The sequence below is a fragment of the Apteryx mantelli genome, chromosome 16 (assembly GCF_036417845.1).
Source record: "Apteryx mantelli isolate bAptMan1 chromosome 16, bAptMan1.hap1, whole genome shotgun sequence".
Taxonomy (NCBI): domain Eukaryota; kingdom Metazoa; phylum Chordata; class Aves; order Apterygiformes; family Apterygidae; genus Apteryx; species Apteryx mantelli.
This window is the reverse complement of record NC_089993.1, coordinates 22,234,814-22,251,478: the sequence shown is the minus strand read 5'-3', so window position 1 is coordinate 22,251,478 and position 16,665 is coordinate 22,234,814. Positions and strand designations below refer to the sequence as shown.

The following is a 16,665-nucleotide window of genomic DNA, read 5'->3' as shown; positions in this document are numbered from 1 at the left end:
CGTGTAGGGGGGAGATATGGCCAGAACAGGTTACTTGTGCCGGAGGGCCACCGACACACAACAGAGCAAAGTGAGGATGCTGTCTTCTTGTTCAGCCAGAAGTAATGGCTGAGGTACGTAGCTACTGGTCAAGACCAGATGGTAACAGGTAGGTAGATCACTTTCATAAGGTGCCCCTCACATCATCCTTCTGGTTACAGTAGCTACTAGTGGTGGCACAAACATGCATATACCTGTAAGCGCTAAGAGCTTACAATAATCTTGTTTTTCTGCTCTGAAAAAAAGATCACTCCACTTCCAAAGCTGCAGTCAGCATAATCTGATTACATTAAAGTTTAGGGTTTTATTTTTATCCTCTGAAGAGTCCACAGGATGAATGGAGACAGAGGTACCCTCTACTCTGTCTTTTGTATTTTCAGAAAAAAAGTTAGCTAATTTTTAATAAGTGGATTACTTATTATCCACAAATGCTGTGTAACTCAACTTGCAAAGAAAACACAAAGCACTCATGCAAATAAAGCAGGAAAATAATTTAACTCACACAATATCTACAGCAGGTTAAAATACACAAGCAAGAAAAAATCTGAATTTCAAACCTAGGCTGAATCTACAAGGCAACTACATAAAAAAACACTTTTTTGGGTCTAAAGTTAATATTTAGAATTGTGGAATGTTTAAAGTTCTGTTATCACAGAATCAATGCATCATCCTCATTTCATACAATATGTAAACCATATATGAAGTTTCGCTCCCAAATAAATAAATAGATCAGAATAAGTAAATAAAAAATCCTTTTACGTAGGCTGTGCTACCAGCACTGTATGCATTTCACAACATATAAAAGTTATAAGAAAAAAGTCACTAAATGTATAAGCTCCATCTCTGCCTCAGCCCTTCCATGTAGTATCCTCAACACCTGACTTGATTCACTTCACTTGTGACACACTAGTCATTTTTTTCCCACAGCAGACAGATATGTAACATCTAAAATATTTAACAATCTTTTTTATCTTCCTGTCTGCCCTTATACCATACATTTATATCCTATAATAAGAACATAAGAAATTCCCTCTTGGCCCATCCGGAGTAGTATACCGCTACCGAGAGTGGCAAGACAAGATGATATTTAGGGAGAATACCTGATACTCGTCATTATCTATGGTCATCAATCAAAATAATTCTTGAGGCAGAGAAAGCAAATGGAGGTTTTTTGGGACCACCTCTTTCCCCTCTGTGAGAGGCTCCTCCAGATCCAGTGAAGAGGCTCTGGCCCTAAATGTCAACACTGATCAGGGTCCTCTTCCTCTTTGTCCAAGCTTGTAAGAAACATCTCCTCTAGGACTCAAGGCTAGGTGGACTCGACAGAATCAGTATGATAGATTACACTACCACTCACCTGACCAGAAATATTTTTTTCTGAATCATTCATTTATTCCTTATGGCTTGCTTCAGGATACCCATTAGCTTCTGTATCTTTTATCTTTCTTGTTCTTCGCAATGAGCAAGATGCAAAGAACATTTGAGAAATGTCAAGATGTATACCACTAGAAGCAGCCATACAACTTAATGCAGTACTGCTGCCAAAGTAGTAAGTCAACACACATTCTGTATCAGGACGGACTTGCTGGTCATGGCTAATACCAGGCCAAATCTCAGTACTAATGTAAATACACTTGCAATAATAGTGTGAGAAAGAGAGTGCAAGAGGGAGGAAAGGAAAGTATCAAAGTTTAATTCTTGTTCTTTGATGTTGTAGAATTCATATTTTGGTATCGGTGCTGGCATGAACGGCAATGTCCTCATCAGCACTACTGATGCTAGGAAATTGCCAATTACTAGTCCTGATATCATTTTTTTTAGGCTCTTTTTTCTTTATTACGACAGAAGCACAAACAACAGAAAGCTGGAATTAATACAGTTGCCTCAACTCTGGAGGCAAGATCTTCAACAAGATCTTTGTAAACTTCTCTACAAATGTAACTTGAGATTTGTGGCATTTGATTTTCTGAGTGTGGAATAACAAGGCCCAACAGATTAAGTACTTTTCAGGGATATGTCCCCCCTAAAGACAGAAATCTGCTGTGCTATCTAATCAAAGACATAAGCTTACCATGGGAAGGACACAGTTCAAACCCTAAGAGTTTAGAGTCTACCTTAATTAAAGATGGGTACTTACTGACATTCCTTACTTTACAGAGGCTCAGCTGCTGGGTTGGGTATTGAAAAAGATAACTTTTTAAAATATCCAGTGAAAACTTTAACAATAGAAAAACAATGAAGAAATGGTAACACATACTCTCATTCAGTTTGAAGCTCAACTAAACACTGCAGCCAGATACATTTCATATTATCTCTCACTTTCACAGCAGTTACCAAAGAACTTCTTTTTCACCTTAGTGTTTTTGCTCAAGGTGACAGTAGGTTGCCTGAACATTTCTGAAACACCACTATTCAAGAGATACCAAGCTTGCCCTTGGTGACAAGGGTCACATGCTCCTAAATGTCCTAACCACACAGACCTTGGCCTCTTAGATTCTTACAACGAACCATTAAATTGTCAATAGTCCTCACTGCAGCTAAATTGCTTAGAAAACAAGCATACAAAACAAGTGATACATTCTTCCCCTTTCTTCCTGCCTACTCTAGGCCTTTGTTTACAGCTGAACTTCTACAAAGAAAATGAAGAAATAGAACTACAATATGAGTTATATTTCCTATGAAAATGGCTGCTTCGTGAGTATCCTGATTTGTGTTATATTCTGTGGCTTTGAAAAATGTACTTCTACATCATCTACATTTGCAGCGGGAAGATGACAGGAAGAGGAAGCATATAGGTATTTTTAATTAAGCTGTAAAACTTCTTTTGAATTCATATAATTTATTTTCCTTCCTACACCCCACATTGCCTGAGAACACTGTAACATTAAAGGAAACATGACTCATCACCACAGTTCAGATTTGGATTATGTGCATATGTAATTAAATTCAATTGCATTATCACAGCCTAATGAACTATTACCTACCAATTGAGAGGGGTAACTGATCATGTGCATGTTCTCAAGCCACTTAGTTATGAAGTAAAATGGATTACTTTGGGCTTAATGAAGGCAGCAGAATGTTAACATTTCACATTCAGGATGGGCTAAGAAGGCACAGTGTTTATCACCACTGAGCTGGCAGGTACTGACTTGTTAACTATGGGAACTCAGACGGGTGATCAGGCACTTACACATCCTTGATAAACTTGATAAAATAAAGATGGTGCTGTTTATCCTATCTTCATCCACTGCAATCAATGTATATCATATGCAAATATTCATTCTTTTAAATACACCATGGGCTCTAGGCATAACAACATCATGGTCAACATTTCTCTCCTTTTACTCTTCAAAAGGAAACTATGATTTATGGCCCTGAACCTAGAAGGAATAACATAAATATTCCATAATTTATAAATGAAATTAATCTTTAATGTATCTTGTTTCATCTCCAAAAGAAGTAAACTTTCCCTATTAATCTTGCAGTTCCACAAGCTTGCACAATATTTATAGACAAAATCATGTCACACAGCTAGGCCTTTGCTCTATACCATCACCTAACTTAGGTATACTGTAAGGTACCCAGTAACAAAGAGAAGTGATGTGTGTAGAAGACCAGCAGCATAAGCCTAAAGCTTGAGTTAAGCATGTTCTAAGGAGATCTTGTTAAATTCATGATGTTTTTTGGCTAAAGAGCTGCTCAAAGGAATATGCATTTTGCATTGGGATAATAACTGGAAAGTTAAGCAGCTAGAGAAGGAACAACAGTGGCTGTGGTTGTTTACATTGAGAGAGGCTAGTTAATCCAAGTCTCATGGCATTCTGAGGAAAAAAAAAACAAACATGGGAGAAGATGAAGATATCCAAACATGGGTATGTTAAGATGTAATAAATTGCAGAATATAAATGAGAACAGTTGAAACAAAGAGATGAAATTTGGGTGAAGCAGAAGCTTATGGCTGAGAATGAAGCATATGCGTGGCATGCAGAAGACAGCAAGCCAGAGACGTATTATTTTGGCAAAGGTGACTGAGGAAAGGGGATAGACTATTGGATGATGAAAGATCACATAGCTGAAGATTCATGGAAGGACATGCATTGAGTAACAAGAATACGAGTAAATGTAGAGCGGTGGCAATATAACCAAATGTTGGGGCAACGCAACAGTCAGAAAGATAAGAGGGAATGGCAAGTATAGAGAAATGAATAACACTGAGATGAAAAATGACACTCAGGGGAAATACTGTATCACACTGAATAAACTGCGCTGTGGAGGTTAAGTACATTTGGATGATGTATTTGGTAACGAATAATAAAAAGTTAAAATAGCAGCATATAAATGGAAGGGAACTGCAAAGACAGATGAGGAAAAACAATGCTATCAAAGCTGAATGCTTCAAATCAGAAAGCAGAACATGGAGGTAGAGAACCATAGAAGCAGCAGCTCTCTTTAGAAATTGAACTCTCACTTACCAAAAAGGCTGAGGAGTAGATTATTTCCCCACTGAAATGTTATGGAAAGATAAAGCAGAGGAATGACTGATGACAGTCCAACAGACAACAAGGCAACTTAGATGAACACGTAAGAACACAGTATTGGCAAATTAAAAATCTATTTAATAAAGTTATACAGCCTCCCTCAATCTGGATCATCCAGAATCTTTAACAGACTCATTCTTCTAATAATCCTTAAAGATAGGAAAATAGTATTACCATGTTCTAGAACTGAGGACCTAAGCAACAGATATTTAAGCAACTGGCTCACAGTCAGAGGAATTTTATGACCAAGCAGAGAACTGAGTTTAGGTCTTTCAAGCCCAAGGTTTGTACTATAACTATGTCATCCTTTTCCTGTAGAAGCAAACAAAACAGTAAGATCCTCCCCCAGTATACTATAGTATGACATATGAAAGAAGTTTTGGAAGATTAATAGGGAGATTTTGTTTTGAAGAAACAAAAGAAGTGGGAAAAAGAAAGACTAGTTTCAGCACTAGAAAAACTACTAAAATTAAGTTAACTCAGAGCCAGTGTCTGACAGTGATGAGAGTGAAGATTAAGGAGGGCGCAGAAAGCTTATTGCAACAAAGAAAAAAAACACAAACCAAGGAGGAAAATATGTTGATGGGATAGCAAAAAGGGGAGAAGGGAGGAGAGAGAGAGAGAGAGAGAGAGAGAGAGAGAGAGAGAGATATTCTGAGATACTTAAATACTAAAATAAAGCAGGTGATAGTAGATGGCGATGGTGAATGAAAGCAAGCAACAGAGCTCAAGAATTAAACATGGAAAAAACAGGAAACAAAATTGCTAATGAGAAACCAGGAACTTAATATTCAGAAAATGAATAATGGAAGTGCACCAGACAATTCAGCAGGTAAGTAATCAACCGAAAGAGGGGCAGAACATTTAGTCAGAAACCAGGGAAAGACGGCCACTCACAATAAAACCGTTAAGTAGAAAGTAAAGGGAAAAGCAGAGACAACTTTTGCATTTTCATACTTGAACAATAGCACAAGCAAAGCCTCCCTGAACACAGAATGGAAAGTGGACAAAATATTACTCAGACTCCCAATGATTCTCTCAGAAAAATGCCTCTATATGGAAGCAGATTCCCTGTGGCTGGAAGGCCTATTAGGATAGCAAGTGTTTTCAACTGTACCTAACTCATTCATGACAGGCAAAGAAGCTGCTGGGAGAACATATACTTTTGTTCATCTCTCCTGAAAGCTTCAGAAGTATGTGACATTGAACAAAAAGACCAACTGGACTTGACCCCTGAGCAACAAGAGTAGCTTCCTAAAATAAAAAGGCAGACCTTTCCTCAGAACTTTATAGCCAGACTTCTGTGTTGGGGACTGAAGATAAAACACAGGCACATCAGTATCCACATTCTTGATCTACAGGATAGCAATATGAAGCTACATGAAAGAAACGCAGGAGTTTTAACACTTGCACTGTTTATTGGCAATTCCTTTAAAATGTAATTTTAAATATGTCCTTTTATTTGGTTTCTAACCAAACAGTATAGACTAACATGGCTAGAAACCTAGAACTGAAAAGTCTGTGAATAAATATGTAGGTAGTTACGACTCTGCACTGCAGATGAGGTAAGAAAAACTCAAGTCAGCAGAAAACAACAGAGATGTAACTATCTTAACATATTATTTTGCAGTACACACAGAATAAATATTACCTACCTACCAAAAGGATCTATTCCAATTGATACTAAAGGAAAGATTAAAAAAACTCTACAATATATCTTTTTCCCTCCTCTCTCACTTTGGTTGATAAAATTTGCTAATATAGACTACATTTATTACTCTTGTATTCAAGCACCTCCCTATTACCAAACAAACTACACATACTGTATCATTGTAAGAAGCTTTAAGTATAAAGCATGTTAGGGTGGGACTTAAATTCATTCCTAATGTTAACAAATTAGGATAAAGAAGAGAGCTGGAATCAGGCAACATCTTCCATGAATGAAACCTTTCCTAAAGAAAAAACAGACATGTAAATTAATGCTGTCCTGTAGTTGTATATTTGATTAACAGAACCCTTTAGTGTAATCATATGATGCTCCTTATTGTAGTGTTCAACATATTGCATCTAAAGACAAAAAAAAAAAAACGAGGAAAGAAACATAAGTAATACAGAATGAAATCTGGTGACCAGGAAAGACATTCCATTAGGTTTCAGAACGAGTTAAATATTACTGCCTGACTTTTACTGTAGCTGTGATTTTTTTTCTCTTTTGTTTAAGCACACAGAAAGAAAAAAAAACAGATGTTTGAGAAATAAAATAAACAATTATATATTGGCACAGTGATCATTATTAGTAACTTTTCCAGAATTATTTACACTTACATTTCCAGACTGCCCACTGTTATTTGTAATGCTCTTTGTGGAGTTAAGACTGCTGCTCCATTCATTTGCAATTCCTATGCTGTCTGCTGAAAACAGGTGAGCGCCTGGCTTTGACTGACAGCCAGTTTGCAGTATGACTACATTCATGGTGTCCTCTGTTGAAGGAATCCCCAACAAATTACACACAGATTTGATATTTAGCTGTGTGAATTTAACAATTACATACCTAATACCAAACACAGCACCTGTCACATGGAAACATCAGTCACACAAAAAAAAATCTCTTTTTTTGTAAGAAAAAATATAAACATAAAGAAAGGCAAGGTAAAAAATAATATAATTCACTGTTATGTATTTGTGACTACTAACAAATGTGAACTGCCATAGTGATACTCTTATTTACTTGCTCCATCAAAAATTGGTGGGAGATAGATCCAAATTCCAATGTTTTAAGGTCCTCTACATTTTGCTTTATTTTCCAGAATCTTCACCACACCCAGGTTTAAAGACAACATTTTTAGAACTCCTGACTGGAAAGGTAACAATGACATCATAATTATAGTTTTGTGGGTTTTTTTCCAGTCTAGAACCAACTGATTTAATCCATAAAACAATGTGAAGAGAATCTGGGGCTTCTGCTATTTAACCTGAATAATAACCTTTGAGAAAGTTTATTAACTTAAATGTAAATTGTAACCAATTAATCGCTAATTTTCATACCAAAAAATTCAAGTCAGGGTAACTGAATGTTACTTCTCAGTTTCCCAAAGGCTACTTTGTTAAACTATTAAACATTTCAGATATTTGACTCTTCAGCTGTGTAATATATTAAAGAGATTTAGACTTCTAGTTTTACAGGCAAATGATGAATTAACAAAAAATGTTTATTTTAGTAAGCAATTACAGTTTATTACATTCTCACCTCATAATCCATGCATACAGCACATCATAGTAAAAAAGTCAGGAGTGAAAATTAGATTTCATCAGCTCTTAATAAATTCTACAGATACTGCAAGATTTTTTTCATCTCTAGTCACAACTGCATTGCTGAAAGGCTAACAATAAACTATATTTAAAATCCAAATCTTAACATTTTTCTGCCACAGACAATGAGGTGTTTTGATAGAGTGCACAAAAGTACGAGCTATAGTAATAAAAAGGATGGGAGCATGAGACATGTAGACACCTATCTTCAGTGGAGATATCATAGCTGAGGATTGTTTCTAATGATGTGGGGGTTTTTTGTACCTAGCATTTGATTTATCACAACTCCATGCCTTTTTACTATATGATCTGGTACTTTAGCAAATATTTCCGCTATTGTATAAAGTACAAAAACAGGGAATTGGCACACAAAAGAGAAAGGAAAAAGACTTGTAGTAACTACCAACATGTACTCAAGTCCACTCCAGCCACATGCAAAAAAGAAACATAAAAGGAAACACTAAGGATTGCAAAGAGAATGTCACTAGTCCCCCACTGTTTTTCTGACAGGATGAGTGTGCAAAGAACAGTTGGGGAGACAGAAACTGATGCATTTACCTATAATTTACTCTCACTTTTCCTAAATATCATCCCATAGTATAGCTGCTTGCCCAGACCAAGTCCAGTCAACCCTCATATTCATGTAGGAAAAGTGCTATTTGATTCACACTCTCTTTTAAATCTTCATTAGCTTTCTTTCCTTGACACAACCACATACCCCTCCAATATTTTATAAAGAATGTAAGTATTCATACCACCCTTAAAGGGTAGTATTAGAGTGCCTTCCAAACATCCCAAAATAGAAATACTTTCTCCTTTGTCTTTCAAAGGTATATCGGAGAATAGCATGATTAGTTTTTGCCATTCTGCCTATTGACAGTAAGTCAAAGAAGCACTTTAAAATTGGAATGTATGTTCCTACATCATTCTAATTCTTTGCAAGAGTGAGCATCATAGTTTCTGTCCAGTTCCACGAAAGTTACAAACTCAACAGTGTAATCCTCCCCCAGCTTAACTCTATTTTCCCAGTGACGTATAGCTGTTGTAGGAGGTTGCAACTGATGGAAAAGCAGCAGTCTCACATGGTGGCCTATCTCACGGACATCACTGAAGCTCATGGAGATTAGGATAGCACCCTCAGAAAGACCTTTAACTATTCACTGCCAGTGCAGTGATGCTGCAGGTACTGTGTATCAGTAGCCTAGGATGATATGTAGAAATAGGACTGTATTCTTTATGAGACATAACTTTTCCAGCTACATAGCCTCCTTAGAATTTGCACTAACAAGGCTCGGATCTTATGAATATGAGAGTTACCGTGGCCAGGTTAAGTCTGGCCTGGGGAATCCAATCTTTCAGAAAGTCAGCAGCAATTTTTTTCATTCCTGCAATCATGGCACAAATAGAAGAGAACAATCTTGGACCAACAATCTGAAGGCAGATGCCTTAAGTAGCAGAAGTTATTATACAGGAGGTACATTCTTTGCTAATTCGTGACAGCAGAATTTCAGTCTGCTCTTGTTTCTGCTTCAAAAAAATTGTTGTTGTTGTTGTTTTTTTAAGATGCCGATTTTAGTCAGGCAGTAAAAAGCAGACAAATAAGTGCCACAAATAGGTGTTTATTATTTTAAGAGCTTGTTGAAGTGTCACAACACACCCTAGCCACTCACTCTTTTGCAAAGGGTGTCAGGGAGATATGTCAGAACCCATCATTTCCTTACTTTTCAGAGTCAGATGCCCTTTCTCCCATCACCAGAAAGCGTCTTTGGGACTGTGCTGGACCTAGGGCTTCAGCCAGTGGAAAAGTAAATGAAATTTAACAGACAGCATTATCTGCAGCCAGGGCCTCAAGGGAAAACCAGTCTGGGGGAATAGCAAAATTCCTCATGGCCTTCACAAAAGAGTGAGAAAAAGAAAAAAAAAAAAAAAAGTCAGCTCATTCTGAAGAAGACATTGAGGGAAGACCAGAAACACTATCGTAAGAGAGTGTGTTATTCCCCAAACTTTCACACAAAATGATAAGAGTTTCGGAGATACGTGTATGAATGGTGGGATGAAAGTTACCGTACCTGTTCCACACAGCTAGGGCTTCAAAGAGACTAGGTGTAAAACACCATACAACTTGGGGTTCAAAAAGATCCACAAACCAAATGTTTCGTGCTTTTCACGCTGATGATAGGCTCCACAGCTGTGAAGTCATTTTCTCCCCCTCACTGTTATTAAAGAAAGGACACCAAGCATTTTCTTCTGTGATCACAGCAGGGGGAATGTCAGAGCTGCTGAACTAAGCTTTAAGCTACTGCCAACAGCAGAAAGACCCTTGTGGTGATAGTAACCCAATATCTAACTTCTGATGGACTGTTCAGATTACCAGAGAGACAGGGGATGGGTACTGCTGCAAGATTTCAAGTTCATTTGCCAAGACTTCCTGATCACACACTCTTAATTCTAGTTGATACAAATCAAAGACTGACAGAGCATGTTGGTTGGCCTGAATAAATCTCTTCTGATGGGCATCACAACTCTGTCTAATGCAACTAAGTGGAGAAACTTATGCTGCTGCTTCTGAATTAGCACTGCTATCATGTTCAACGTCTCAGGAATTCTGCTCAAGAGTTCTGGAAAATTTTAAAGAGTACAAGAATTCATCCTAAGGAGTATAAGAAAGAAGGGAGAAGCTCATGGAGATTAGGATAGCACCCTCAGAAAGATTAGAAAGATATCCCTTGGAGAGAAAAAATATTAACAAATTTTAAAGTTTTGACTTCCCTTCAGCACTCTTCTACAGCTTCAACCTGTACAACCCTTAACTTTTCCTTAGAGATGGAACTCTTTTGCTTGTAATTGTCAGTGAGGGCTTCCCAGAAGATGATTTATCTTATGGAAATCAAGTGTCAACTGGACTGTTAAAAGATAGTAATGACAGAGACACTGTGAGAATATCAAGAGGGGGTCTCCAAAGAGCTTCAGTCTCCTAGAGTTCTACTGAGTATACCCAGTACACCATCCATGCTGGAGAGACAAGAGGGGAGACAGTATTTGGTACGCTCTAATGAGCAAAACACAAAAATTGTAGTCTTCTCCCACAGGAATTTTGTAGTGTGTCAGAATTATGTCATGCTGCATGTTTGCTGTGAATTTCTTTAAACCATACTCCTTAAGCTGTTCCAGGAAAGAAAAATATTACACCATGTAAGCTTCTCAGAGACTGTGGGCAGCAAGAATAATATTAGGCATGTCTCTCTTCACTGCAAGTCTTTTAGGTGACAAGTGACAATAAATAGTTGTACAGAACATCACATTTGCTTAGACAGGTTAGACAGAGAGCGATTGTCAATAATTATCATGACAAAATCACAAATAGTGGTTGAACCACAGAAATTTAGAAGTTCCCAAAATTTGTAGGGTCTCTGATCCCTCTTTCCAGCTCTTGTAGCAGCAGACAAAAAGCTGGGACCAGATCTTAAGTTATTTTCTTTTTGAAGAATATATTTTAGGTTTTACAGATAGAATAGGCTTTACTGATAACATACCAAACAAAAACTACAGAGGCAAAAAATAATAATTATTACATATAAGAAACAAGAAATACAGAAATTTGTTGTGGTCTGCCTTGCATAGCAGCTGAAAAGAAGGCATGAGTAGTTGTTGTAACAACTTCACACTTTACATTCCGGAGAGCAGGAAGGGTGCAGGGGTAGCCAAAATTGATACTACTATTAACAAATATCTGATGATGGATACCCAGAATGAATCTGTGTCGATGAATACTGAAGAACTGAGTGTTCTCTTGGAAAAAAATGGTCCCTCTTCTCTTTTCCTGGGTATAACAGTTTGAGTACAGTGAAAATGTAAGACAGTTATGGAGGAAAGAGCAGGAGAGCTGACATGTTCCTGGAGTTCTTTTTCAGGGTAACTAAGGCCCTCGTCCTGCAAATACTTGCAAGCACTTTTAGATGAAAAGTATCCTATAAGTTTCAATAGGACAGCTAATAATATATTTATAAAAGTGAAGCATGCGTGTACAAATTTGCCAAATCAAACTCAAAAAGTTACAAGGACAGGCCGCATTTGTAAAGAAAAGCACTTTCCATTTTTACTGCTGCTGCAAATTTGATGAAAAAGTAGCAAGCTCCTGTACTAATATTCTGTATGGGAAACCATGGAATGAATTTCTAAAAACAACTGACATCTAATACCTTTTATGCATTAAAATTAATGATTTTCAATTGCTTGTGTTACTGATGCTTAGAAATGATGGTGCACTTTTATGAACACTGATACAAAATAACAGTTCTCTTACTTACTTTCAACATGTGCAAATGCACAAAATGGACCACGTGGACAGTAACCTGTTTGGCGCATGTCATTGCACTTTGTAGATTTATAAATCTAAACAAAACAGAAAGGAAACAGAATAGAAACCTAAATTTATTTGTTACATAACAGCAAAATAGTTGTAAAAATTTAAAAATTTTAAAGGAAAAATACTTAATAACACTATGTATTACCAGGTTTTCTCAGAAAATTCAGTTCTTCTAATAATTTTTAAAAATCAAATAGAAGAGCAGAATTTTTTTAAAAAGAAGAAAAGAGAATCTTAACCTTCTTCTTTGTAATAATAAATATTAACAATAATATTTCAGAAAAGCAGTATTTAAACTGCTCTGGTTTTCTATGTGGTATAGAAACTGCTGATCTTTGTATCTCACAAGGCTGGTAGGAGGGGCTGACACACTGTCATGTAAGAACAATATTAAGAATCTATTTAAAAGCCACAGATTCTTTTGAAAATTTAATTCTGTGGATTTGCAAGTCTGTGGCAAATAGTACAAGGATCTTTTTCATTCCCCAAACCTCGGTATTGTGGTCTTTGGCTCTCAGAGTCAGTTGAGTGATTCATGGCTTGATAAATAAAGATTCTCAGTTCAGAATGACACTTCTGTGCTGTGTAAAGAAAATGTTTTTCTTGGACTTCTGCTTTAGAGCAAACATGCAAAATGAAACAGTTCATTCAAAACCAAAAACTAGTTCTGTAAGCTCTTTATTTTAGAGCAATTTAAGTATCTTACAATTCAGAAATAATTTTGAATTCAGGTCGAAAATGTAGTTGCTATATTCACTGCTAGTTCATGCATAACAACCCAAAGATCAGCCAGCAAACTAGAGTAAGATACTAAATCACAAAATTGTTACTGATGCTAATCGTTCTACAAATAATTTATTTTTCCTTGAACACTGCAAAAGAGGCAAAACATCCATGCTGCAGAGAAGTATTCATCAAAACTATATACTTTACAAATGAAACAGTGCAACTGATCTTTGCATCTTTCCACCAATTTCACTGGGAGCAATCACAAGTATTGTAAAAAATGAAGGGGTCATTGGTGGATACCATACCTGGACCAGGAAATGAAGCTGAGTCAGTCCTTTTTTTTCCCTGCTCTATGATGACTGTTAAATAGAAAACCTCACTGCTGTACACACTACGCTTATGATGCAGGAGGGAAAAAAAAAAAAAAAAAAAAAAGAGAAGCACTGACTTCCAAATGGCTTCAACAAAACATGTAATTGGAAGTTCAGTTTTGGTTTGTGGTCCTAGCCTCACAAAATAACCTTCCCAATCCTATGAGCTACACAAATGGTGTGGAGTGCCTTCTGGTAAATTCCACAGCTAGAAGAACTGACAGTAAAGATAAAATAAAAATACTATTGGGGCAGAGCTGGCAGTCCAGTATACACTTCCAAGACCAAATCTGGAGAGGGACACATGCCCCAGTAATACGACAGGATAGACAGCCAACTCGAAGAACCAAATCATTATGGAAGACTAACTTTCCAGCTATAGACAAGAACACAGCTGCTATTTATTAAGAGTAGAATCCAGTTATTCCTGAACGTGATAGCCAAGAGATTTATGCAATAGTCACTGAGCCAAGAGGCAATGACAATATACTTTATCTGAATTTGGTAAAAAGTGAGGACATGAAAACATTCAATAAGAGAAGATAATGTTTGATAAAGTGATTATGAATTCAACTTAAATTAAAGGACATACAAAAATAAGGCTGTACCAATGTTCTTGATTTTGAATGAGCAGATTGAGGAATGAAGGCAACTGGTTACCACCATCAGGTAGACTGAATCTCATTATGAACTGAATAAAATGAGCATTTTGAATCCTCAAGTCAAAAGCGCAAAAGCTGTATGGAATTTCCATTCTAAGCGTACAACTGGATGAAAGCCAGAGCTAGAGCAAAGCAGGGAGAGGATCATAGGGAATGAAGCTGAATGAAAACTCCTTTCAGGGGAAGCATGCTGCTAATTTCTGTGAAATTAAATGCTAAAGCTAAAATTAGTGGAGACGAATAGCCATATCCCCATCAAGCTGTTTTGATTCCCCATAAGAATTATGTTCAACACTACAACAAAGACAGCACAGCTAATGGAAATAAGCAGACAGAGACGACTACAGCTAATGTAGAAGCAAAATCACCTTCAGTTCAGGGAGAGGAAATGAATTAGGAAATTGTCACCTCAGAATTTTTAAAGAACTGGCATGTAACACTGATGCAGTTGGCAAGGAGTTTTAATAAATCTGTCACATCAGAAGTAGCACATATGAGTGAGGTATAGTAGGTACAACATATATACGTTTGAGAAGAGCAGAAACAGCTGATTCAGGCCACTGCAGGCCCCTAATATCCTCTGTGCCATAATTTAGACTAAAACCAGAAAGAAACAGGATAAAATTAAAAGTACATTTGGCAAAGGTATATAATGGCTGACTCACCATATAACTTTGACAAATCAGATTTTCTATAAAATGAAAATGTAGTCATTCTAATAAGGACTTCAATACAGGATGTGAAAAGAAATCTTTAATTCAGATAATGAAGATCATGACTCCTACCAATGTTACATATCTTCTATTGAACTGCCCAATGGGAAGGTGACAGTGGATGGTGTCAAAGAGAAAGAGAGCAGACAAAATTACTAGCAGTATTCAGTCTTTGGACTTATTTTAGTATTTTCGTTAATAGCTTTGTCATAAATAAAAGCATGCTAGTGATACAAAGCAGGAAGGCACCATTACTACAGAAGAGGATTGGACTATAAAGGAGAGGAAATTAGATGACCTGAAATAAATTTGGATGCTAAAATCTCTAGTAATCAGGACTGTGAAATTGTGGAATTGAGAGCTGGCTAACTTATGAAAGAGGCTGTACGATACGGAGCTTGCAACAACCTTAGAGTCAGTATTCTAGAATTCTTGTCTCAGTCCCATGTTCTTGTTCATATTTGGAACAGAAAATACTGATTGCTTGAATTTTCTTTGCTCATACCTTACTATGTGTTGAACTTTCTAATGCAAGAAATTGCATCCTGTTGTGAATTATTCACGTCTGTTAAAAGGTTCCAAAACTAAAACAGATATCCAATATTGTACAGGCAGCTGCTTACATAACACGCCCTTTCAGTATTATGCTTGTTTCCTTTAACTGGCAAATTTGTTCAATATATTCATAGTGTTGCATAAGAATTAAATCTCAGCAAATTATATGTCACTGCTCTCTTCCCTAGTTTTTCACTGTTATATTCAAACACCTGACAAAGTTGCAATAACTTTGTCTATGGAGGATTCTAAAATCACCTTGTCTTTCTTGAGTGTCTTATTCAGACACTACGAAAGCTTTCTGCTGTTTCCACCACCTATTGACCTATTCAGTAACTCTCAATTATCTACAATAAAGTGTTGGGTTTTTTTATTGTACTTAGCATAAAAATTTACTCCAAGTTATTGATTAAATGCAATCATTACTGTGACTTTATGTCTGATCCAAGAAGTTAGGTAAAAAACAGAATATGTTTATTTAAACCCAAATCATATATTTGAAGAATCAACATGAGAATAGGATTTTCACATGAATCATGTGAAAAGTCAATCCAACTATTGGATTAAAGGCATCCAACTATTATGCCAAATATTATTAAGTTAATTCATTATTTTCATAAGCAGTACAATAAAAATGCCTATCAGGGGAAACCACAGCAGTACAAATAATTTTTTAGCAAATTTTATCTGACTAAGTGAATACCTCAACTACTGGAAGTGCTGCATGAATTTTCTCTCCAAATGTCATACATTTTTACATAAATAATATCTTTAATCAATAACTTAATCTATAATAAATTTTGAATCACTAAAAATAAGTAGAAACATAGCTCTTACCTCAGGATGGAACTGCTGCTCTGTACGAGAATGACAATATTGACAGCTATCCCCACTTTCACACCTTGAAGGTTCACCCCATTCATCTGCATGTTTTACATTGGGGCAAGGGGTGGACCTAGAAAAAAGTGATGCCCAAAGCACATTTGTATCTACTTCCTATCAAAAGTGTCAAAGAACTTCTCACTAAATCTCAGAATCTTAGCTTCTTTGGAACCTATAAAGTTAGCAAATTCTGAGAGGCTCTGATTTTTTGGAAGTTCTTTGACAGAAGGATGAGCTAGCAGAATTCTACCTTCCTTCTGTCTGGTGACAGGTATTCATAGTCCTGAGACTGTCAAGCAAAGCACATCAACTCTAAACCTTATACCATGGCACAGGGAAAACAAAAACAATGAAGACACCACACTGTCTTAGAACCATAGGTTCATTCCCAAAGTAAATGACAGACAGCATGCATTAAATTCTGGTGCTGAAATTATTGCTCAGGAATGGAAAATTATAGGAAAAAATCAAAATAAAGACAGAAATTAGAACTGATCTTTT

At 36.5% G+C, this 16,665-nt stretch overlaps 1 protein-coding gene across 2 annotated transcripts in view; it reads right to left on the bottom strand.

Annotated features, from left to right (window-relative positions):
• UNKL (unk like zinc finger) overlaps positions 1-16,665 on the bottom strand; it is an 80,626-nt gene that overhangs the window by 46,350 nt on the left and 17,611 nt on the right. For both annotated transcript variants that reach the window (XM_067306018.1, XM_067306019.1), the window contains exons 6-8: positions 16,120-16,237; positions 12,194-12,278; positions 6,903-7,057 (exon numbers count right to left, since the gene is read on the bottom strand). In XM_067306018.1, the coding sequence (XP_067162119.1) occupies positions 6,903-7,057; positions 12,194-12,278; positions 16,120-16,237 (358 nt within the window). The remainder of the gene's footprint in view (positions 1-6,902; positions 7,058-12,193; positions 12,279-16,119; positions 16,238-16,665) is intronic.